The sequence below is a fragment of the Aspergillus campestris genome, assembly GCF_002847485.1.
Source record: "Aspergillus campestris IBT 28561 chromosome Unknown P168scaffold_4, whole genome shotgun sequence".
Lineage (NCBI taxonomy): Eukaryota > Fungi > Ascomycota > Eurotiomycetes > Eurotiales > Aspergillaceae > Aspergillus > Aspergillus campestris.
The window spans coordinates 713,735-737,562 of NW_020194339.1; the positions used below are offsets into that span (position 1 = coordinate 713,735).

Consider the following 23,828-nt stretch of genomic DNA (forward strand, 5'->3'; position numbering starts at 1 on the left):
TGTCAAGGGTTGGTCGTATTGGGATAGCTGGTCAGATCGCGAGTGTTTCCATGGAACGAGTCCGGTCCAGTCCATTCATCACGGTGGACCCATGGGTATGTCCGATGGACTCGGAGGATTGGATCATTGGATAGGACTTTCTATAGCCGATCGATGTCAGGTGGATCTGTCAAGATATTCTGTACTGTTACGACTTTGGGTGATTGTACGGAGTACAGACTCACAAATAGTCAAGAATAGCAACGCCAAGAAGATCGCTGGATGACTAAGACTCAAAGAGAGAGAAATGGTGTCTGTGTGCCTGATTCCCCAGGCTGCCAGAGAATCACGTGATTCTGCCACCCCCGCCTGGGATTTCTGGCATTCCTCAGTTTTCTCTCGACGACAACGGTTCGAATCACGCCTCTCGCTCCACCATCAATCGGATCTTTTTTTCTCGATCTCTGAAATATACTCGATTTTCATCAAAATCATGAGCAGAGCTTAATTTGAGTCCGGGAAAAATTTTTCCTCTTGGTTTCTTTCGCCCAGCCCTGACCCCAGTCATGGAAAAAGATGGCTCCTAGTCTATGCGACCTGATTGATTTTTTGTTAGCGGAGATAGCCCTTTGCGGTGCTCAAGGTTGGTGACTTTTGCCTCTCTATTTTTTGTTATCGGATTGGAGTCGGTTGGTCTCCTCGTGGTTAGTCTACGAGACTAGTACCGCATAGTCTAGTATGGGGCGTATTATCATCCTGCAGCCTGCATCTTACCCGTCTGGCGTCTTGGCCAATGGGATCCCCACCAGGTGTGGAGGGTACTATCGTCTTCATGACATGCAACCAAATCGACCTCTCACTTCCGCACCACTGATTTTCCATGGCATGGTGGATCGACCGCTAACGGTGTCTAGGCGCATCCCCGGCGGATGTCTTGGCTTTGGTTGATACGTTCTATGCGAAAGCTCCCCAGCAGGGCTCAAGTCGCACGCAGACGGTCGATCGTCGCTTTCAGGCCAAGGTCTGGACATGGCTAATCAAAAACCCCGAGGTGTCTGTGGGCCAAAACAGAGAATGGAATCACCTGAGCCTGGATGATGCGGAACGACATGGTTGCGCCCAATCCGATGCGCGCGACAGTCAAGAGACCGCGTCGGACATCCGGGTGTTCGTGTCCGAAGAGAGAACCTGGCTCGCAATTACCGGCCACGAACCGGACGAGACCAAGGTGCTTCCGATGGAGTTTACCCTGCTATCCATCATCGCCTCGCGCAAGTCCCAAGGCATCGTTCAAACCGAACTTGTCCGGCTCAGTGGCCAGGACAAGCGCTCCGTTCCCAAGAGAACCGACATGCTACAGAAAAAGGGATACATCGAGAAACGGGCAATCCAAATCAAATCTGCGCGCACGAGCCTGTGTACCTTGCGCAAGTTCCTGGTGCCGGAGCATTCCACCACGGGGATGACAACCGATTCGGGACCGGACGCCAGGCCAGACGATGATCAGATGATCGACTTCGAAAAGTACCTAGACAATCTTTTCAGTATCCTTCGGGAGCACGAGATCATCTCGCGCCACGATTTGAAAACGCGACTTGGATTTGCGGATCGGTGGAGGTGGAAAATCTTGTCTCGATCGCTCCGCAAGTTTGAGAGGATCGGTCTGCTCATGAGAGTCAGGGCCTTGTCCCAATATACCGGCACCGGGAAGCACTTTCATTCTTGCGTCAGGCTTGTGCGGGAGCCGACTAAGCGAGACTACGAACTGTTCCATGAGTATGGCCAGAGTCTCATAACCAACCTCGAGGAAGCGAATGCCGAGCTGGACGAGGACATGGAGCCCACCCAAGGGATAGGCGAGCCGTCGCTGCAAACTCCGGACGGCCTGGAAATGGCCAAGCAAGACGAGGACGTGGAGGTGTTCGGTCGACCCATTCCGATCTGGACCCCGGACCGAGTCGTCCACAATCAGGTTTTCGATGTCGTCGATGCGACAGGCACCGCAGGGTGCACTAACCGGGTAAGTGGCGACCGGCTTGTCAGCTTCGAGAAGATGAAACCAAACCAGAGACTGATATTTCATAGGAAGCTCTACAAACCTGCTTCGGGCAGTTTTATCGCAGGCCGCTAGAAAACATGTTGACCCGACTGGTGGAATGCTGGCAACTGTCGCAGCCGTTGCATCTGCGCCATCGGGCCATTGTGCGCGACATAGCCTTGCAAAAGACCATCACTCACTACATCCAGTACTCGGCGGGCAACTTCCGCAAGGTCGTGGACGCCGGAGAGGCAGCGTGGGAAGCCGTGGAATATACACCCAAGGGTAATAAATCGAGTAGCCTTCGTCCTCCTCCCGCGAATGCGCAGCCTGATCTCGATGACTATGGTCTACCTCGGGCAGTGCCCACGAAAGATCTGGTGAAGAAGGGCCGTGCGTCTCTTTTCGAATGCATCGCGACAGTCGGGCCTCAGGACTACGTTTGTTCCAGCAGCGATCTAAAAGCAATGCAGCTGGACGATGGCAGTTACGGTAAGAAATCATCATTCGAGCGGTGCCGAGTGGGAATTGATGTTGACCGCCTTTTAGCCATCTACCCAGGCGAAAGGAAACTTCCTGCAGGGGGATCCAGAGACCCTGACAGCACTCCTCGACGCCCCAGGGGCACACCGATCAGGTTGAAGATAGAGGATCCAGACACCCCCGATGGAGAACTGCTCGACACTCCCAATTCCGCACGTATCGTGGAGCCTAGGTACTCCAGGAAATTGAAAACCAGAGAGGATTCCGAACGCTTTCACGGAATGTCGGAATTAGAGAAATTGAAATGTCTCGGTCTTGACGAAACATGGACAGAGTACAGTATTCTCCTGATGGAACGGTCCAGCCCGGGGGTTTATATCACGCCTCGTGGGCGCCGACGACCAGCCGGCAAGAGACAAGGACGGCCAAGGATCAGCCGCCTCGCTGCTTTCAGATCGCCTAAGCTCATGTCCCTTCCGTGGTTCGTCGAAGAAGCCGAGCCCCGGCAAAGCGAACCAGCAACTCCGGCCCAACAAGATCAGCGTGAATTGAGCACCCCTGCCACAGCATCTCATTTTACTACACCCTCAAGAGGGGTAAAAAGGAGCTTGCGACAGCGTGCATCTCTTATGGAATCTTCCCCGTTGAGGGCGGAGATTGTGAAACACCGACGCCTCGATGAACCCGAAGTTGACTCCGCCGATGTTTCTATGGCGGTGGCTTACAGTCCCAGTGGGTCCGCCGCAGATGAGACACCCATAGCTGCCAGGGGGCATTCTAAGCGCAAACGGACAGAGTCTCCCACTCCCGAACAACCAACAAGTACAGACAGGGACCAAAACTCCATGACTCCTACTCGAACTACTAAGACGCCATTGAAAAAAGCCCGTCCTGCGAGCAGCTTACCGGATAGTGCAATGGGAGACCCTTCCGCAGGAGATAACATGGGCTCTGTATCTAACCAAGACACCACACCAGCTACTCCACACGTAGGCACTTCAGACGGGGCCGATGACACGGGAAAGAACTCAGAAGTCCCAGATACGTCGAGTCCGAGGATGAAGATGGCAGAAAAGGGAGGATCCATGGGCTATCTACGCAGAAAAATCGTGATGGACATCGTGGATAAGGTTGGAGGAGCCTTTCCCCTTGGTGCCGATCTCTGGTACCCATTCGCGACGGCCTGGCGGAAAACGAAGTACAAAAAGACACCCGACATGCGGACCGTCAGGACGGCAGTCAAACACCTCGTTGACGCTGGAAAGCTCCGGCAGTTCACATTTAGTGGCAAAGACAGCAAAGGCGTGATGGTGACAAGAAGCATGATCTGCAAGTCGGAGCTGCAGCCAGACGATCCCCGCATTAAATACATGCAGGGGACGATCTTGGCCTCGGAAGCACGCATCCCCCTGCCCCCCAGCGTTGAAGTCGACCCAGAACTCAGTAAAAATGGTGGCCGAAAACCAGTCTTGAAGGACCCGAAGACGACATATCCGATTCCGGTTGACCCTGGGCTCAGGGTGCATCTACAAGAAAAGCCCGCCTCTATACTGGCGCAGGAAAGGAGAAAGGGCCGGAGCATCCAGAGAAGGCTGCTCCAGAGGCTGAACTCCTCACGTGGCAAGCAAGACCCAGCAAACCCGAAAGTGGTGCGCCTTGCGAGTATTCAACGCCGCTCCGGACAAGATGGCTCTGTGTCTGGCTTAACCTCAATCTTCAGCCCGGACCAGGTAGGCCGCTCGGCAAAGAGACGTGTCAATCCTCTTCTTCAGGATGGGTCCAACATGAGGCGTCTATGTATTCCCATATCATCCATCGCTCCTTACGCGATGCTCATGAGCCCGAAACAGACTTTCAATGCTAGCTCAGGGACCTTCTCAACAGATGCTGGCCTCGCCGCTCTGCAGTCTCCCAGGGTGGGTGGTGACTTGCCGCGGTCGCTTGAAGACTTGTTGAATAAGACTCGCCGAGACACCTTGAAAAGGGCGGATCTTAGAGATCCGCGGTCTGTTGGGTTCTTCCGGGATAACGATACCATTCTCCGTTGGGAGCTTGAAAATGAAGATTTCCTGGGGGTAAAGGGTGATGATCTAATGTACATCAACCAAGCCATCTACGACTCGTTCGACAGTGCCCCGGTTGACGGGGATATTCGTTTCGATGTTGATGAGCCCAAGCCCGAGGGGCTGGCCGCTATAATTGGACGGCCTGTGACTAGACGACAGACGGGAGGCAAGCGCCGTTCACTACGCGAATCCGGATCAGCGTACCTCGAGTCTCCGATGGACCGACTGAACATGCTAGATCCAGAAACGGGCTTGTACTCCGAAGCAGGCAAGGCGGAAGCTGCTGCGACAGCACAGGATGACGTGCCTCGTATCCGACGGAACCGCCTTGCTCGTCTAGTGTCACCCAACCTGTTCCAGCGCATCATGACCGCCATCGTTATTGTTCGCACCCTGGCAGGGGGCTACGATGGGCGGATGGTAGATTGGAATCTCGTTGCGAAGGCCTTCCCAGACTACGACGAGAGCTTCATCCAGGACAGGGGCAAAGCGATCCTTAACAAAAACCGCCTGCAACTCGCCAAGATGCAAAGCGACTTCCAAGAGCGGTTCATCGAAGCATATGCCCAAGACCAAGTCCCGCCGATCAACTATGACGATCTAGACGGGTACGACTGGGTGGGGTTGGCGAACTGGGCGAACACCCAGGTCGACGTCCCCAGATCAGAAACTCATCCCGATCTCCCTGCTACGCGGGAACAATTCGACAGTGTTTTCGAAATCCGCGAGGAGCCACTCACGTCCCTGGAAGAGGTGTACCAAGCCAACAACTCGGTGACAGTCAACCGGCGACGCGCGCTCCTCGCCGGGGTACCCTACGCCGCTCCCCTGGCCGACAAACCCAAGCAGGCCGGACCACGGAAGAAGGAGCTCGCCCAGATGGAAGCAGCCAAGAGCTGGGTGCGCGCCAACGTCATCACCTTCGAAGAGAAATACAAGCCCGCCGAAGCGCGCGTGACGCTCTCCCACCTCGGGGAAGATCTAATCAACAACGCCCTACAGTCCCTAATGACCGACCGAGTCATCTCAAGCAGCAACCGCGGGCGCATAAGCCCGGGCAGAAACTACACCATCACAGACCTCTTCCTCCAAACCCTCGGCCGCAAGCGCGCCATCGAATGCACAGAGCTCCGCCGCGCCGCCCGATTCAAAACCACCATCCTGGACCCAGCCCTGCAAGCAAAGGGCTCCTTCGACGTCAACTATCACGCCGAAGACGGTGACATCCTCGCAGCGATCAACCTCGCCGCGGAGGGGCGACTCCTGCTAAAGCCGCGCGATCCGCCGCTGGAGAAATTCGGCCTCACGGACGGCGGATACCTGACGCGACTCATCGACAAAGACAAGCTCCACTTCTCTGTCGAACTCCACCCAACAGACCGGTACATCTACGGGAACCCCCTGCAAGACAAACTAGCCAACACCACGCACCCATGCCCCCGCTGCTGACCATCTCCCCGGACATATCAGTGCCGGAGAAGATCCCCATGTGGTTCGACATCCACGGGGGCTTCGTCAAGGTGCTGTGGGACCTGGCGCTGGCTGCTGTGGTCGGGTGTATCGCCACGCGGCCGGGCGTCAGCGCAGGCAGCGTCACTAACATGGTGAAGCCTACCATGGGGGCCTGGGAGGTGGAGCTGCTGCTTGGGTGGATGGAGGAGGTGGGTGTTGTTGTGCGGCAGGGCTGCAATGAGAGGGGTGAGACGGGGTGGGTTGTGAGAGAGTGGTGGTGGATGGTGTTGGCTGCGGCTTGAATTGTATTATATGTATTTATTATTGATGGAACGTGATGTTTACGGATTGTATCAACTAGCTGGACTTTTGGTCTGACGTCTCTAACAGCTGCACACGAGTGCCATCCCCACCCGTACCCTCATAACAAAGTACCTACAGTACCTCCTTATCACCTCCCCAACAACCAGTGATAATATGCTTAATCCCCTACAATCACCAAAAAATAACCTCACCCCCAACCATGGACCCAAGAAGTATAATCCTCCCATCGCGTCCCGCATTGGCCAACACGTGCTGTAAAGCTCTGTAAGCGGTTCGTGGCAATTTGGCGATTTGTTGCAATTCCGGGGATAAAGCGCGGTTTGTGATTGGTTGAGAGTTTGAATCGGGTATTTTTGGGGTGGGTGTATGAGGTTAGTTTTGTTATTTACGTGTATTACTCTACCTGCTATCTCTGGCAGTCATTCACCAAAATCCAGGATAAGGTAATCGCCAGGGCAAACCTTTACTACTATGTCCACCGGCCATTCCTTCGGACCACACGACTAATGCAGTGCCTCATTACCTATCCCATGTATATGGACGTTATGATATCCACGACTGGGCGATAACGGACCCAGCTAATCTGCGCGAGAATTTGGAATGGTCCATGAGTCCGGTGGTGTATAAACAATTCTCAAGTCTACCGGCAAACCTCTCCAAAGCTTGAGCCCAGCACCGCCATTAGGTTCCACGCAAATGAGCTTTCAACCAGTGAACAAAGCGGCAAATGTATCCTCAAATGTGATTCTAAGCGGGCATACCAAGAACTCTCTGTCCTAGTATTGTCTGTGCGATTAGGAGCGGGGGGGTTTTCAAGACAACGAGATCGACTGTCTGGCCTGGTTTAGCCGGCGCGCAATGATTTTCGCCATCAGTTCGCAGCGCTGCTGCATAAAAGCCTCGAAGTCATGTCCTTCGAGGTTGAGCCCTAGTGCAGGATCACTGATCCTTTGCAGATGCTGAGACCGGGGGCATTCTATCCTCCAATCTCGAGCATGCTGCAGCAACATGCGGAAGAACACAGGCCCCAGATGTGCGGCACCTGTAGCGTCGCCACCTCTAGAAACCATCTCAGTTAGATCAGCGGGTAGGTGTCGGTGGCACTGGATAGTGACATCACCAAGCTTCCGTGGCATATAAAGGTTCGCAGCGGCGTGCACGATCCCGCCCGACCCGGCTGCAAGGTGGGCTAAGCAGGTGTTGACCACCAGGTCAACGGGGATCTCATCCAGGATGGTCTGTTCTCCCAGTTCCTGTAGCAGTCGGGAGGGAGACCAGTGGGAGCCCATGCTCATGCCCAAGGCCTTGATTAGGATTGACTCGTTTGATCCGTATAGTGGATACGGGTCGCGCAAGGCAGGACTGAACAGCGATGGCCGCACGATGAGAACGAGAAAAGGCCAGTCGGCCTGGCTGAGGATTACCCTCTCCGCAATATGTTTGGCCAAGGCATACGGAGCTGGGAAGGCGTCTTCCAAGTCTGACCCCCCTGTTTCCTGGATAGTCGAGAGCTGCGCATTTGGTTCCGGCTCATTGTCACGTACTGGGTACAGACGCTCTTCGATGGCTCCCCCTGGCAGGAATTAGTTCACGGACGTAGCCGAGAGGTGCAGGAATGTTTGAAGGTGACTGAAGCTCCTACAGAGGTCCATCAACGCCAAGTGAGCGACACAATTGACCTGTATCGACGCTGGGAGTGATCGTTGGAGTGAAATGTCGCCGACTGAGTCGAGGACCACTGTGACCTCGTCACGGAGGCGCTGAAGGTCTGGTGACTTCAATGCCAATCCAGGTCAGGCTGTGTCTCCAACTATAAACTGAACTTTGCGTGTATCTAGGATGAGGTCGAGATACTCGGGCATTGCGGTTTCCAGTTTTTCAACTGCACGGCGCACCGACCCGCGACAGAGGATGAAGATCTTTTTCGTGGGCAGCTGAAGTGAGAGCTTGTAGAGTAGACATGCCCCTAAGTTACCAGTACCCCCAGTCAGAAAAATGACCTGGTTTCTATACCAGTCGACGTTATCGCTCATAATCGTGGAATAGGGTTATAGAGGTCGGAAGTCAGAGGCGGGTTGACGACTTTTACCTTTCCTGCCTCTTCTTAACTTATTTTATAACTTTCTTTTTCTTTTTCTCGAATCTAGGGGGATATGCGATGAGTACCTAGAATCAAAAGAGCGGTCAATTGGATCAGATATCATGCAGAACAGGCTCTCCCACGATGCATCGAACACGTCATCTCATTTCACTTGACAAGAAGATCAAGTGATACGCAAGGGATTCATGGCATGAAAGGGCAGAGTCCTCGGTCCTCCCGCAGTGAAAACTTGGCAAAAAGGATTCTCACTGCCAATCTGTTATATCAATACGACTGACAGTGCCGCGGTCGCCTTTGTTGCTTGTCTAGAACACTCGTCTTTTACACGAGAATCACTTTGTCTAGCACCGACGTCGACATAGGCATTCAAGGAGACTCTTTGACAACCCATAATGCCCGATATGCGGAGACACGCTGCCCTTTGTCAAGACGCCGAGACCATTTCTCCAGATGAGCCTATCGCCATTGTCGGAATGGGTCTGCGACTGCCAGGCGGAGTCTCCTCTCCTGATGAATTCTGGGAATTCCTGGTGAACAGACGAGATGGACACGGTCCCGTTCCTTCGAGCCGCTACAATGCGGAGGCTTTCTTTGAGCCTGGGAAGACTCCCATCAGCGGGTATTTCCTGCAGGAGGATCCGGCCTGCTTCGATGCCCCGTTTTTCTCCATCACCCCGCAAGAGGCCATGCGAATGGATCCGCAACAGCGGTTACTGCTCGAAGTGGTTTGGGAATGTCTTGAAAGTGCGGGAGCGAGAAAGTGGCGGGGTCAGAACGTCGGCTGTTTTGTTGGTGTCTTTGGGGAGGACTGGTTGGAGATGTCCTTCAAGAACGGCCATCAGATCGACCGCTACCACGCGATTGGCACTGGAGAATTTGCACTATCCAACAGGGTTTCCTATGAATTTGACTTCCAGGGCCCTAGGTCTGCCTCTCCCTCCCCCCGCCCAGCGTGACCATGATGAATAGAAGGCTAGGGTCTGACAGCAAACGCAGTATGACGATCCAATCGGCCTGTTCAGCATCACTGGTGGCATTGCACCAGGCCTGCCAGGCCCTCCGGCTGGGCCAGTGCTCAGCAGCTATAGCGGCTGGGACAAATATCATCTGGTCTCCGACCATGACTACAACCATGGTTGCTAACATGGTCCTCTCCCCAAGCGGAACTTGTCGGACTTTCGATGCTCAGGCAGATGGATATGGCCGCGGTGAAGCAATCAACGCTGTCTATATCAAGCGGCTCAGTGATGCCCTGCGCGACCATGATCCGATCCGGGCCGTAATTCGCTCGACGTCTACCAACTGTGATGGCAAAACCCAGAATATCAGCTATCCCAGCCCATTTTCTCAGGAGTCCCTCATTCAAAATGCTTACCAACAGGCGCATATAAAGGATCTCCGCGACACGGGATTTTTCGAGTGCCATGGAACTGGCACCGTGGTCGGGGACGCTGTTGAAACCTCAGTTGTTGGAAAGCTCTTCCGGGGTGCTGGGGTGATGATTGGAAGTGTCAGGATATTTGATTCCCTTAAGTTTCACCGCAAGTCATCACAAACTAACGAAATTGTATCCAGGTCAAACCCAACGTCGGCCATTCTGAGGGGGCCTCCGGTCTCACCAGCGTGATCAAGGCCGTCCTAGCACTGGAACATCGCACGATCCCACCGAATGTTCATTTCAATACCCCGAACCCCCATCTTGGCCTGGTGGAAGCCAACCTACAGGTTCCCTTAGAGGCCATCCCCTGGCCCGAGGACCGTCGTGAGCGGGCGAGTGTCAACTGCTTCGGCATTGGCGGATCAAATGCACACGTCATCCTAGACTCTGCGGCATCTTTCCTCTCAACGATGGATCCGGCCCCTTTGACCTTCAAGGACTCGAAGCTGTTGTTCATCTCGGCGCAGAGTGCGGAAAGTCTGAATCGGCGTGTCGGTGACCTGACGCAGTATGTCAGCCATCATCCATCCATTCTACATGATCTTTCGTACACGTTGGCCGTACGGCGCGAGCATTTACCTCACCGTGCATTTGCCGTGGCTTATCCAGACGTGCCCGTGGATCCATCCGATTTCCACAAGTTCACATGCCATTCCTCGACCTCCAATGTCGCGCTTGTGTTCACAGGCCAAGGGGCCCAATGGGCGGGAATGGGAAGGGCATTGATGCACACACAGGGCTGCTTTGCTGCAGTCGTTGATCAGATGGATGAGGCGTTGCAAAGCCTAGATGATCGCCCTGAATGGAGACTGAAAGGTACGTCCGTCTGTGACTACACCAGCGGGAAAGCTTTTCCTCACCTCCCAAACAGAAGAATTGGCCAAGGACCCGATTTCATCTCGTGTGCAGGAGGTTGAACTATCCCAGGCACTCTGCACCGCACTCCAGGTGGGTATTGTGAGTGTCCTTGCAGAGTGGGGAATAGAGTTTTGTTCGGTTGTCGGCCATTCTAGTGGTGAAATGGCTGCTGCTTATGCCGCCGGTGCTATCACCCCCCAAGCTGCTATAATCATTGCATATTATCGTGGAAAGCTGGCAAAAACGCAAGAAGGCCTAGGGGCCATGGCATCCGTTGGTTTGAGCCGGCCAGAGGTAGAGCCTTTCCTGGCCGACCATGTCATAGTGGCTTGTGAAAACAGCCCCCAAAACGTGACCCTTTCAGGAGACAGCGCCCAAATTGACCAAGTTGTGGCACATATCAAGTCTTCGAATCCGGAGACTTTTTGTAGGAAATTGGCTATCAAAGTAGCTTACCATTCAGGTGAGAAGAAAGCCCCTCTCCCTAAACTGATTTTGGTATGAAATGGTCGCCCCAAAGCACCGTTACGGGGAGAGGTAGTTGCAGGAGACAAGGGCCATATAAGGAATGAACCGGATGATACTGTATGCTGATAACAACACACTTCCAGAGTTCATGGGCCGCGTGGCTCAGGCCTACCAGGATGCTATCGGTCGACATATAGAACATGGCACGTCCATGCTGCCCATGTTTTCTAGCGTCACTGGCGAAATAATCACCAAGCCTGGCCAGTTAGATGCGGCCTATTGGCGGCGAAATCTAGAGTCCCCAGTGCTCTTCTCCGGGGCGGTCCAGAATTTGATCCAGCACACAGAGCACCGGCAGATATTGATCGAAATAGGCCCCCATTCGGCCCTTTCAGCCCCTATCCGACAAATATTCCAGAATATGACCGCGACAAAATACCCTCCCGTGTATATTCCCACACTGGTGCGGAATGATGATGATGCCCGGTCCCTCTTGCTCTCAACAGCAGGTCACTTAGTGACGATGGGACTCCCAGTTGATCTATCTGCGATTATTGGCCCGGGAAGAACACTGACAAACCTCCCACGATATCCATGGCAACATGACACTCGGTACCTGAGAGAAGGTCGACCATGCCAGGATTGGAGACTCCGATCACATCGGCAGCATGAGCTGCTAGGATCAAGGATTGGAGAGTCAACAGCCCTGGAACCGGCTTGGAGGAACATGCTCCACCTAGATAATGTCCCGTGGTTGTCGGAACATGTTCTGCAGGGCCAGGTAACCTTTCCTGGAGCAGGGTATATCGCCATGGCTGGAGAAGGAATCTACCAACTACATCCGGATATAGAGGGCTATTCCCTGCGAAATGTCCACTTCAAAGTCCCGTTACTCCTGCGTGATGATAACGCGGTTGAAGTTATCACAAGATTCAACTCCATCGAGCTGGCGGATGGGGTCAGTTCGGACTGGTACAACTTTAGCATCGCGGCATATGACGGGGGGTCCTGGAACATACATTGTCAGGGCCAGATAACACCGGGCCATCCACAGCCCCTTGAAGAATGCAAAGTCACGCACCCATTTCCTCGGCCTCTCGAGTCTAAGAGGTGGTATCAAAGCCTTCAACGACAGGGTCTGGAGTACGGGCCACGTTTCCAAGGGCTACAAGATATCACCGCTAGTCCGACCAGTAGAATTGCTTTAGGGACGGTAACCGATCCCCTCGAGCTCCATGAAAGCCGATACACAATCCATCCTTGCGCTATCGACCAGTGTCTGCAACTGATGGGGGTTGCGGCGTCGTCAGGGATTCCCAGCAGGCTCCGGAGGATGTATATACCGGCGATGATTGAACGGCTTTTTATCGCTAAGGGGGCCCCGAAGATGACGGTGGAAGTGGAGACTTGGGACGGATTGCGTCAAGGCCAATGCGGGAATGGCCTCGGCATGGTCGATGGCCGGGTGGTCTTTTCCATGCAGGGCGGTCTTCTGTGTGCTATAGACGCCCCAGGAGCGAACGATGCGCCATACCTGGCCTCGCGTATGGACTGGAAGCCAGACATCGACTTGCTCCCTTCGACCGGCTTGCTGCCTGAACCCCAACCCAACCCTGATTACGAAGACGCTGTTAAGTGTGGAGGCTTCCTGTGCTTGTTGTGCATTATCGCTACGGCGGAGCGTATTCGTCATGTTCATTCGGAGCAACCGCACCTGGTAAAATGGAAGGAATGGATCCTTTCCCAGGCCGCCATGGTCACGACTGGAAAGCATCCGAACTTCGTCTACTTGGCAGATTGGTACGACAATGTTGGCTCGGAGGCTCCTCCCATTCGCCGATTGAAGGACACATTGGGCGCATACGAAAAGAAGGCCAAGGAAAGCCAGGAGATAATCAACCCCGCGTTACCGCTGTGGGCACAGGTGAATCCGGTCGAAGCGGTCGAATCCATAGAACAGATGCTGAAAGATTCATCTGCTACCATTGGCGGCCACATTTTCCCATGCATGCTGCAGGTTTTCTCCCACTGCGTGGAGTTCATGACCGGGGAGCAGTCGGCTTTGGAATGCCTGATGGAGGACAATAGTTGGGAGACATTTTACGAATCACCCGCGGCGGAGACGGACTGGAGCCACTTTCTCAACCTGCTTTGCCATTCAAATCCTGCCCTTCGTGTTTTGGAAATTGGCGCTGGCTCCGGCTCCGCGACTAAGAGAGCTCTGCCGCACCTAAAATCCCATACTGGAGTGCGCATGTACTCGCGCTATGTGTTCACTGACATTTCGTCCGGCTTTCTGGCAAAGGCTCGGGAAAAGTTTGGCCAGGAGCACATGGAATACAGCACCTTGGATATTGCTCGTGATCCAGTAGAACAGGGCTTCGAACCTCACAGTTTCGACCTGATCATTGCTTCCAATGTACGTTTTGATGAGGTTGTGTTCCAGGGAAATCCATAATTAACCGCGTTACCTTCAGGTTCTTCATGCCACCCCAAGTCTCAACACCACCTTGCAGCACGTCCATGCGCTGCTGAGTGCAAATGGCCGTTTACTGCTTCAGGAGACTTATTCAGGTATGTCACTGGCTTATTCAAGGATCGACTTCTGACACTGCATTCAGATATGCTGTATACGGATTATATCATGGTGTGTGGTGCCCCCGGCGGGATCCTTTCCATTGTTCGGGTTACTAACATAATGCACAGGGTGTACTCCCCGGCTGGTGGTTAGGCGAGAGCGACCGACGAGCAGAGAAGCCTTACGTTTCGCCAGAAAGGTGGGACCAAGAACTGCGTGCAGCTGGATTTACGGGGACCGATACGACTGTGTATGATGCACGCCCGCCATGCCAGTTTTCAGCCAGTATGATTTCAAGACCGGTCGTTGACAGAGTCCTGCCGGAGAAGGTCACCCTTGTGACGCATTGTCCCAACGAGAAATGGGCAGCAGACGTCGAGGGGGAGTTTCGAAGCAAAGGACATACCGTCCACACGGCCCGGCTAGATCAGGTACCGCAAGACGAACGAAACAATGTCATCATTCTAGACAACGTCAAGGAATCGTTCTTCCACGATCTTACACCTGAGCGTTACCTTATGTTGCGACAGTTCCTGTGCGAGAGCAGGGAATGCCGGATTTTATGGATCACGCAGGCAACGCAATCAATCTCTCAAGACCCGAGTGCAGGAATGATTCATGGGCTTGCGCGAGCACTGAGACATGAGCTGCATCAGGATATTTCAGTCCTTGAAGTAGACCGTCTCGGCACCGGATCAGCCAAGGCCGTGTATGACATCCATGCGAAGATTCAGAGAGATAGGAATACGCCTCATCTGGATAATGAATACGAGTTTGCATATAATGACGGTGTGGTGCATACCTGCCGGGCCCACTGGACGCCGCTACAAGCGCAGCGCTCCCCGACGGTTTCATCAGAGACACCTCGAAAACTGGCAATCTCACAGCTTGGACGTCTGGATACGCTGCAGTGGATACCAAAGGCTATTAGCTCCCAGTTAGATTGTGGGCAAGTTGAGGTAGACATCACATATGCCGGTCTTAACTTCAAAGTGATTTCCCCCTCCCGGATTCATTCGGGAAACATACACTGACTTAGACAGGATATAATGGTATCGATGGGTCTCGTTGGCAAATCAGACGAACTTGGCATCGAGGCAACGGCTGTCGTTCGTCAGCTTGGCCCAGGTGTGATGGACCTGAAAGTCGGCGACAATGTGTGCATCATAGGCTCCGGCTTAATGGCCACTCGAACAGTAGTGTCGGCTCGGAACTGCATCAAATATCCTCAGCACATCTCTAGCCAGGATATGGCAGGTATGTGGACAGTGTATATCACTGCCATCTACGCACTGGTCCATGTTGGTAGCGTGCACCAGGGACAGGTCCGTTCGCCACATGAATATCAAATTTCACACTGACTGACCCATCCAACAGTCTGTACTAGTCCACTCCGCGGCGGGAGGGGTTGGCCTGGCATCCATTAACATCTGTCAACTGCTCGGCGCTGAGGTGAGTCTAGCGATCTGGAGGTCTCAAAACCGGTGGTTAATTCAACTTCTGACGTTGAAATATCAGATTTATGCCACGGTAGGGAGTGAGGAAAAGGCGCGTCATCTGGTTGACAATGTCGGCATTCCTCGAGAGAGAATATTCTGCTCGAGAGATGATTCCTTCCTGCCGAATATTATGAAGGTAACCAACGGTCGAGGCGTAGACGTTGTCCTAAACTCGCTTGCTGGGAAACTCCTACACGCGTCATGGGAATGCGTTGCACCTTTTGGAAAGATGATTGAGCTTGGGAAACGCGATTTTCTGACCCATGGCATGCTCAGCATGAGCCCCTTCCTTGCTAACCGCACCTTCGTCGGGGTGGACCTGTTCCAAATCTGCTGGGAGAACCTAGACTTGCGCGATAGGTGAGTGAAAGAACCCCTCATCGAGGTGTGGGGTTGCTAAGACCAAGTCCAGTATCAAGGAAACACTGTTCCGATATTTGGAGGAAGACAAAATCCGACCCATTCGTCCTGTAAGAGTGTTCGAGGCTGGCGAGGCAGAAAGTGCCTTTCGACATATGCAGGGTGGAACCCACATGGGGAAGATCGTCATCCAGATGCCATCGGAAAGGAACCCCCTCCCTTGTCTGGGGATTCCAGACACACCCAGCTTTTCTAACGATGTCTCGTATCTGCTCGTTGGAGGTATGGGCGGGATTGGGCGTTCTGTCTCAACATGGATGGTCGAGAACGGCGCACGGGAGCTTGTCTATCTATCCCGATCTGCGGGCCAATCCGACAGTGACCAGGCGTTCATTCGCGAGCTCAAAGCCCAGAACTGCAATGTTATCTGTGTGAAGGGCTCGGTCACCAACATGACAGACATAAGACGTGCTCTCAGCCAATGCACCAAGCGTCTCGCCGGCGTTCTGCAAATGGCCTTGACTCTGAAGGTAGGACCAATGCCGTAACGCCTTCCAAGGACAAATGGGGAAATCAGGAGCTAAATTATCTTTTTCACTTTCGACAGGACGGTACCTTCGAAGAGATGACGTACGAAGAATGGATGATGGTCCTGGCGCCAAAGGTGAAAGGTACATGGAATCTCCATCACGCTGTGGAAGAGATGTCACTCGACTTCTTCGTCATGTTTGGCTCTGTGGTGGGGACTGTAGGATCTGTCGCTCAAGCAAACTATGCGGCGGCCACGTCTTTCCTAGACGCATTTGTGCAATACCGTCGGCAGCGTGGGCTCCCCGCCTCAGTGCTCAACCTCGGCGCTGTTGAAGATGTTGGAATTGTCAGCCAACGTCAAGAATATCTTCAGAATATCCGAGTATCATGTATTCCACTCCTCTGCGAGAAAGATGTACTGGAAGGCCTATCCGTGGCTATCCAAGACTCCCCTAGTGGCTCGGAAAGTGGCAATCTGGTCGTTGGCCTAGGGCATACGAAGCCCATATCCGAGAGCTCTATGTTGCCTATGTGGGGACATGATGTGCGGTTCTCCTTGTTCAGCAACCTTCAATCGACCGTAGCTGTGCAAGCCCAGGTCGGAGATGACGAGCTGAAATCGCTGCTAGCCGAGGTGGAGCAGTGTCCTTCTCTCTTGGGGAAGACAGAGACCATCGACCAGCTCAGGCGTACACTAGGCAAAACCGTCGCAGAGAACATGATGCCAGGTAGAGAGCTAGATGAGGAGCAGGAGGCAAACCTGGTGATCGACTCCCTTGTGGCAATCCAGATGAAGAACTGGGCTCGACGAGTTGCGAAGGTCGAGCTCAGTCTCTCGGCCATTAGCAATGCCAACACGGTGGGCGGCTTGTCTACCTTGATTGTGGATCACATCAGGGCCAGGCACCAGCAAGACGAGATGATAACCGAGTAGCTCAACGGTTTAGCAAACTAGGGTTAATTCTGAATTCTCTTGCTGAGGTTCAATAGATAGCTGTGGAATAAACGATGGAAATGGTAAAAAGGATAGTAAATTGATGATGTTGAAGCTTAAAGAGGTCGCAAAAGGTTGCAAAACTGCAAGGATACAGATGGGGTGGGAAAAAGACTGCAGATCAGCTGGCCGCTTGCAGTCACTCCACAATAGCTATTTTGAAATTCGGGTGCTCCTCAATAAGCTCTTGTAGATGATTGTTATATCACAGGCTGCTCGCTCGGTAGGTATCTGTTTTATTCCCTGATAAGGGATCAATTAGTACTTGAGGATTGTCTCAGTGTCACCGCTAGGAGGCTGGGAAATAGGTCTTATTGCCACTCCTATAACCAAGTTAAGTTTGATATCCACATAGAAAGCTATAATAACAAATATCACAAGCCACAAACGCCACTCCTAGTCTCAAAAGGAAAAGAAACGCCTAACCATCACCTTGTAAAATCCCAATACAGGTAGGTAAGTCAGCCCCAAACCCAAACAATCCAATCCATTACTCGTCCCGTGCAATCCGTCGCAAAATCATAACCAGCAGCGCGATAAACAATCCGAAGATGGCTCGGTCCAGCCACGGCGTGCTGTTAGAGTTAGTCTGGGAAGCTGCAGCCGATCCCGAGTGGGCCTGTGTTGCGGTTGCGGGGACTGGTGGTGGGGCCGCTGCCGCTGCCTGCAGCGGGGAGGCGGGGGTTTGTGCCGGGGGAAATCCCGGGGTAATGGGTGTTGCTGCTGGTGTTGTGCAGATGAAGATGAAGAAGGTGGTGGAGAGGCGGGATTCAGAGGGACTGTAGATGTGGTGGCTGCTTGGGTTGAGCTCATAGAGGAGACTGGTGCGGCGTTCTCCGTCTCCTCTGCACCACTTTGTGGGTGCTGCGCTTGCTCCCCGCTCGTAGCCGTAGCTGCACCAGTCGTATCTCCAACATCGCCATGACCATCACCACCATCGTCACTATTCTGGGTATCACCCCGCGAGGCATCCCCATATCCCGTCAACACCCCCTCCCCCTCACCCTCATCATCAACATCCACCCCCATCCCCCGACACTCCTCCCTCCACTCCCCAAAATCACCTCATTCTTCCTCCCACAAGCCTCACAAACCCACTCCCCACTCCTCCCCGCATACTCTCTCCTCGCCTCCCGACTCGCATCCATCCCTCCCACCTGCCCCATCGCATCCGCATCCATAAAGCTCCTAATCGCCAACAACGAAGTCCGGATCCCCCAAGCCGGCTGCCACAGCTCCTCATGGTGTCCCGAGATACTAAGGCAGATCTCGCGGTTGACTTCGAAGCGACCCGACGGCGTCAGGAAGCGAAAGGACGGCGGTCGCAGCGGGTAGGTCGGCGGGAGCACGATGCGTCCGTGGTAGATGCCGCCTGCGTAGGCGGATGGCGCGGGCGGACCGGCGAGCGTGAAGTGCCATTCAAAGAGGTTGCTGTCTGAGATGGGAGCGGCGTGGAAGTGAGGGCTGGGCGAGGCGTTGAGCTCGGCGGCTTCTTTCATGAGGCGGCGGAGGGGGGCGCTCATTTTGTTGGGTATCTTTCTTTCGCTCTGTCTGTCTGTTTTGTCGATGACACTGTAGAAGGGGGGATATTTACGATTGGAGGGTAGGTGGCATGGGATAGAAGTTAGGGTGCGACTTTGCGATGTCGCGTTCAAGAGGTAGTGGTGGTGGCGTGGGGAATGATAGATAAGGAAGATGAGGAAGATGCCAAGTTGGCCGGAGCGGCGTGACGTCGGAGTCGGTCGGAGGTATTGGTGCCTGGAAGATCAGGCACCGAGGGGAGGCCGATTTGGTTCCGACATTCAGGGACACTATTATACTTTGGACTCAGGGGTTCATTAGACAGATAATGCATAGAGTAAAACATACAATCCATTATTGTACAGATTAAGCGCAAGTGTATGATTCATGTGCCTGGGAATGATTTCATGTACGTTGAGAATCCACCATATGAATTACATGTATGTACCCGATCACGGAATCGCTAGAAAGAATAAACATAGAAAAAATAAAAAAATAAAAAGGCAGAATAAAGGAAAGAGAAAAACTCTAATCCCAGTCCCGCCACTCATTCTCAGTTCGAGTTCGACTCGTAGACGCAGACCGACCAACGGCACCATCTCGATTATGAAGCAGATCGCCGTTCTCGTCGAGACTGCCTTCGAAATCACTATCGCCCGGCCGAGGACGCGGTGACATCGGCGCCAGCGTCTTCATCGAGACGCCCGTTGGCGGCCGCTCCGGGTCGCGGAAGCTCTCCAGGGGCTGACTGGGCGTCCATCGGGGTGATGCGGGCTCTCCGCCCGTCCAGGGCTGGCCGTTGCTTAGATTCCGCTGGTACAGATCGCGGTAGTATTGCTGCTGGTCCGCCGCCTCCTGTTCCCGGCGGTGGCGAAGGTTCTCTCGCGCCTCGACAAACTTCGGGCCTGGCTCCCAGCGCCAGCCATCCCCGGTCGTCGTACAGACGGGGACCGGCCATAGCAGAGGCCGGTCACCGAAGAGATGAAGCAGGTTGTTCCGCCACCCGTGGTCGAACGCGTTGGGCAACTTCTCGTTCTCTTCCTCGCTCAGATAGGCCTGATATCGGTCCTGTTCCCGCTGCCGTTCGAGCTCCGCGTATGATCGAGTGAGGGCCTGTTGGGCGGGGGTGCGGTCATCCGGGCCCGCCGGTGGCTGCCCCCCGACCGGAGGCACCCGCTCCTCGCCCTCCTCCGGCCGCGTGACCCCCGGGATCGCGTTCGCGTGCGCATCGAGGATCTGGTTGCCGTAGCCCTGGAGTCGATGCCCAAGGGTATCCGCATTGCCGTTGGTGCCCTCGCCGGACTGACTGCCCAGGATGTTGTCGTACCGCTGACGATCCAGCGCGTGCCGCAACGGGGAGACGTAGCGCGTCTTTTCCAAGCATTCGATGGTCGTCAGATTGCGGACGGCAAGGCTGACGTGCCACAGCGTGAACCCAGACAGCACCAGCCCGACGATCCCCCCAAGCACCGCCAGTAAGACCACGTTCACCGGCAACATCGTTTCCATGTAGCGGGTCTCATCGAAAACCTCGGTCCATATCCACACCGCGGCAACCGCGAAATCCAACCAGCAAAAGAGCGACGTATAGATGAGAAATAGTAGGAATGCCTTGTAATTGTACAGACCGACACACGTTGCCAGCCAGGGGCAGTGGTGGTCCATCTTCAGCACACACCGTTTACAGGTGGAACAGTGGTGCGCCCGATCCGGCTTGGGCAACTGACACTTCTTGCAGTATCGAGACGTGCCGGTCGAGCTGACGGTGAACGAGGTGTACTCGGGGAGTTCGGTAACGGGGAGAGCGCTATACTGATGCTGCCCACGGGAGCTACTCGACATCGGAGATCCGGGGTCCGTGAACACAGCAGCGGTATATGAGGCGTTGAGACAGATATAGAGGACCAGTCCGAGGAAGGAAGTCGGGAGGCCTAGAGAGCCGGAAGGATGCACTGGTCAGCAAGGCCGGAAAGCTTCCCCCCGCAGGTTCAAATTCGTTCGTATGATTCTGGTCCACCTACCAATCCACGGGCTTTGCGTATGCCGCAGCCCGATGCTGATTTCCACATACGCCGCCCAGCTTGTCAGGCCGTAGACAAATGCCAGCGGGAACATGGACGCCGCCGCACAGCAGTAGCGCTCGCATCGCAGCGCCCATGCCCGGGGCCGCCGCTTCGGCCAGGAGGGCGACGACGGCGGTGATGCAGCCAGGGTCGCCATAGTATAGATACTCGGAGGTTGGGTATGCCGTTGGAAGGCTGAGAGGTTTGTCCGCAAAGGGTTGCAGCAGAGCTTATATCATGGCGATCAGGCACATACGACGACAACGAACGGAACCGGAGAGGGAAGTTGCCACAAGAGGTCGGAAACCAAGACACGAAGATCGAACGAACCCAAAGAAGACAGCGACAAAGAGGAGTAAACACAAACGACTTGACGGCAAGGACAAAGGAGACGTAGAGAAACGAAGCGGAGGAAGAAGAAAGAAGGCGGAGGGATGGTCGGATGTCGGACTGCTGTTTCGATCGGGATGATTAATTACGCGCGATACATAACCGTACGGTTTAATTACAGGGTTTCCGTTTTTAGCATCCGCTCTCAGGCACCCACATTACTCAGCTACATCTACATACAGTATTTCTTGATACCCATTCACGATCACCTCGTCAAGTCAAAATACATTCATCTCGGATCTAAGATGGTCGTCCCGGAAACTTGTTGTGATGCACATGAAAATCTCCGCAATAATGTAGCCGTTGGAATCGCTTCCTTCCCAAAACGCCGGCAAACAATCCCCGGGCATATGGCACCCATAAATAAACCTTCCAGGACCCATCGGTAGGAAAAAGAACAGTAAACCCAGAAAAGAATAGCAGAGAAAAGATAAACAATCGAAGAGACACAAACTGCATGCGCAGGCGAAATATAAGAACATGGGTAGTCCGTCCTATCCTATTTGGGGTTATCTTCCGCGACGAATCCCCGCTGCTGATCCTTGCACCAGCCATTGACCGGCTAGAGAAAGAGGAAGGATTAAAGGTCAGTCCACGGAGCGCGCATCGTCGAGAAGGTCAGACTTACCAGACAACTCAGTCGGTAACACCACGAGCAGGTGGTCTCGTAATACTTGTAAAAGTTCACGATGAGGTAGATGAAGCCGATGATGACCGCCACCAAGGCACCCGCGCGAACCAGCCACCACGCCCACCAGAAGGGCTTGCGGCCGCGGAAGAAGTTCAAGGGACTCTTCGAGGGCTCGGAGGACGCATTCGCCCCCTGTCGACCCTTGAGGAAGCCGAGGAAGCCGGGGCCATGGTGGGCCTTGTCCTCTTCGGTTTCCGCCGCGGCCGCCCCACTCATCGCGACGTAGGGGTTCCGCGCCAGACCGATGCGTTCTCGAAGGGCGTTGGGCGACCGCATCAGACAGAGGCCCATGGCCAGACCCATGATGAAGCCACCAATGTGGGAAAAGTTGTCCAATCCGGGGAGCAGGCCTAAGACGAATGAGACGGCAATCCCTAGGACCATGATGATCAGTTCAACCCAAGGCGACACCCGCTCATTCCACGAGTAGAGAAGATCCAGCACGAAGAGCGCGAGGATCCCGAACAGGGCTCCCGAGGCTCCGCAGGAGGCTTCGAGCTGCGACGCATAGTTCCCACCCAGGACGAACCCCCAAATGCCGCTGGCGATATACACGAGGCCATACCGCCACCATCCGATCATGCGCTCCATGTCGACGCCCATGGTCAACTGGACCACCATGTTGAAGCCGATGTGGACAAATCCGCTGTGGAGAAACATAGGGATGATGAACCGGTACCACTGATTGGGTTGGGGGTGGCTGTCCAGCGGTTGATTGCCCACCGGATCGGGGACCCCACTAAAGCCACACACTTGTGACAGCTTGCATTTGGATTCGTTCGTGGTAGCACCCGGGCAGGGAAAGAGCACCGGCTTAGCATGGTTTTGTAGCTTGTCGACGTTTTTCATACAGGGAGTAAAGCGCGAGCCCATGTTGACCTGGAGCCATATCGATGGACCGATCATGGGGTTGATCTGGGGCTTGGTCTGAATCGGTGATCCGCTTAGTTGCGCTGTAACAGGGACCGGTTAGCTCCTTTGAAGTCGTGGATCGTCTTGTCTCTCGTCCGCGCCAGGAATACATACCCGACTTCACCAGCTCCACGATAAACACCACAACCTGAATGAGAGTCAAGGTATACGTGACCCAAGGGAGCTTCTTCTTGAAGAACCCTTTCTTCTGCTTCCGCCCCGCGCGCACGGGTGGTTCCCCCATCTCCGGCCCCGGCGGGCGCTGCATCGGCTGTTGTTTCGTCCAATCCGGCGACGAACCGTCATTCGCATATTGATCCTGGGATTTTAAGGGAATGTTCTCCGAATACTGATCCGCTTCGTTGTGTCTCCCTCCGACGACATGTCCTGATTCCGAGCCCAGGGACTGCTGGCTATACCGGAGGTGGTTGGGATCGCGATCGGTGGTGGGCGAGTAGAGATGGCCGCCGGGGCCCGGATAGCCAGTGTAGACGGAAGAGGGAGCCGGCGATGGCGAGGGCGTGGGCCGGTTGAAGGTGTGCGTCGGAGGGACAGTGTGATCATAAGTCGGAGGATTGTTGCCGTACCCGGTGTTGTAGTAGTCGTGGGACGCCATATTGACCGGAGGGCGCAAGGGATGGGATATTGTCTCTGTCCCCCAAATTGCCGGCTAATTTAAATCGAGATGCGATAGGAGGAAAGGGGGGAAAGGTATATATAACAGTTGTGAAATCGATCGGGCGCTATACGGCGCCAAAGTCGACAATAGACCGTGCGGTGCAGTTAGTTGTCAACACGCGGCCCGCGGTTCGATTGGGGCGAGAGCCACACAAGACCCCTGGAGGCACAAACGATAGGAACCTCGGCCACGTGCGAGGGGAAAGTCAATACAGGAAGGTAATTCCAGTCGGATCCCATCCAAATATCGACGAAATCAATTGAAAGAAGGAGGAATGAAAGCAGACCGCAAGATCGATGGAAGGAAAATCCTGATGAGGGCGGTGTAGGAGAGATGGACAGAGAGAGAGAGAGCTGGAATGGATGGATTAATTCGATTTCAACAGAAATGACAAAGTTACCGT

The 23,828-nt window shown here is 54.2% G+C and overlaps 6 protein-coding genes across 6 annotated transcripts; 2 read left to right on the top strand and 4 right to left on the bottom strand.

The window, feature by feature from the left end:
* Positions 1–421: 421 nt before the first annotated feature.
* Positions 422–6,403, top strand: P168DRAFT_289025 (putative TFIIIC transcription initiation factor complex subunits Tfc3). Its single transcript, XM_024836911.1, has 13 exons — positions 422–622; positions 894–1,999; positions 2,065–2,509; positions 2,567–2,887; positions 2,921–2,981; positions 3,012–3,232; positions 3,263–3,489; positions 3,526–3,698; positions 3,732–3,738; positions 3,775–3,810; positions 3,847–4,020; positions 4,060–5,948; positions 5,984–6,403. The coding sequence occupies exons 1-13, from the start codon at positions 556–558 to the stop codon at positions 6,318–6,320; spliced, it is 5,064 nt and encodes a 1,687-aa protein (XP_024694160.1). The 5' UTR covers positions 422–555; the 3' UTR covers positions 6,321–6,403.
* A 751-nt stretch (positions 6,404–7,154) lies between these two features.
* On the bottom strand, positions 7,155–8,375 carry P168DRAFT_309856 (uncharacterized protein; the record flags this gene model as incomplete). Its single annotated transcript, XM_024839336.1, has 3 exons — positions 7,155–7,898; positions 7,935–8,117; positions 8,154–8,375. 3 exons carry the CDS (start codon positions 8,373–8,375, stop codon positions 7,155–7,157), a joined length of 1,149 nt encoding a protein of 382 aa, XP_024694161.1.
* A 460-nt stretch (positions 8,376–8,835) lies between these two features.
* P168DRAFT_309857 (uncharacterized protein) lies at positions 8,836–17,172 on the top strand (the record flags this gene model as incomplete). The annotated part of the gene is made up of 13 exons (XM_024839337.1): positions 8,836–9,368; positions 9,440–9,953; positions 10,019–10,697; positions 10,753–11,202; positions 11,351–13,626; positions 13,685–13,781; positions 13,829–13,854; positions 13,914–14,777; positions 14,829–15,110; positions 15,163–15,237; positions 15,304–15,644; positions 15,697–16,174; positions 16,252–17,172. 13 exons carry the CDS (start codon positions 8,836–8,838, stop codon positions 17,107–17,109), a joined length of 7,473 nt encoding a protein of 2,490 aa, XP_024694162.1. The 3' UTR covers positions 17,110–17,172.
* A 352-nt stretch (positions 17,173–17,524) lies between these two features.
* P168DRAFT_303341 (ubiquitin-conjugating enzyme E2) lies at positions 17,525–18,850 on the bottom strand. Its single transcript, XM_024838745.1, has 2 exons — positions 18,268–18,850; positions 17,525–18,062 (listed from the first exon to the last, which is right to left on the bottom strand). Exons 1-2 carry the CDS (start codon positions 18,690–18,692, stop codon positions 17,660–17,662), a joined length of 828 nt encoding a protein of 275 aa, XP_024694163.1. The 5' UTR covers positions 18,693–18,850; the 3' UTR covers positions 17,525–17,659.
* A 180-nt stretch (positions 18,851–19,030) lies between these two features.
* Positions 19,031–21,151, bottom strand: P168DRAFT_266175 (DHHC family palmitoyltransferase). Its single transcript, XM_024834951.1, has 2 exons — positions 20,712–21,151; positions 19,031–20,621 (listed from the first exon to the last, which is right to left on the bottom strand). Exons 1-2 carry the CDS (start codon positions 20,908–20,910, stop codon positions 19,219–19,221), a joined length of 1,602 nt encoding a protein of 533 aa, XP_024694164.1. The 5' UTR covers positions 20,911–21,151; the 3' UTR covers positions 19,031–19,218.
* Positions 21,152–21,307: 156 nt separating this feature from the next.
* On the bottom strand, positions 21,308–23,797 carry P168DRAFT_250332 (rhomboid family membrane protein). Its single transcript, XM_024834210.1, has 3 exons — positions 22,861–23,797; positions 21,772–22,787; positions 21,308–21,705 (listed from the first exon to the last, which is right to left on the bottom strand). The coding sequence occupies exons 1-3, from the start codon at positions 23,360–23,362 to the stop codon at positions 21,643–21,645; spliced, it is 1,581 nt and encodes a 526-aa protein (XP_024694165.1). The 5' UTR covers positions 23,363–23,797; the 3' UTR covers positions 21,308–21,642.
* Positions 23,798–23,828: the final 31 nt, after the last annotated feature.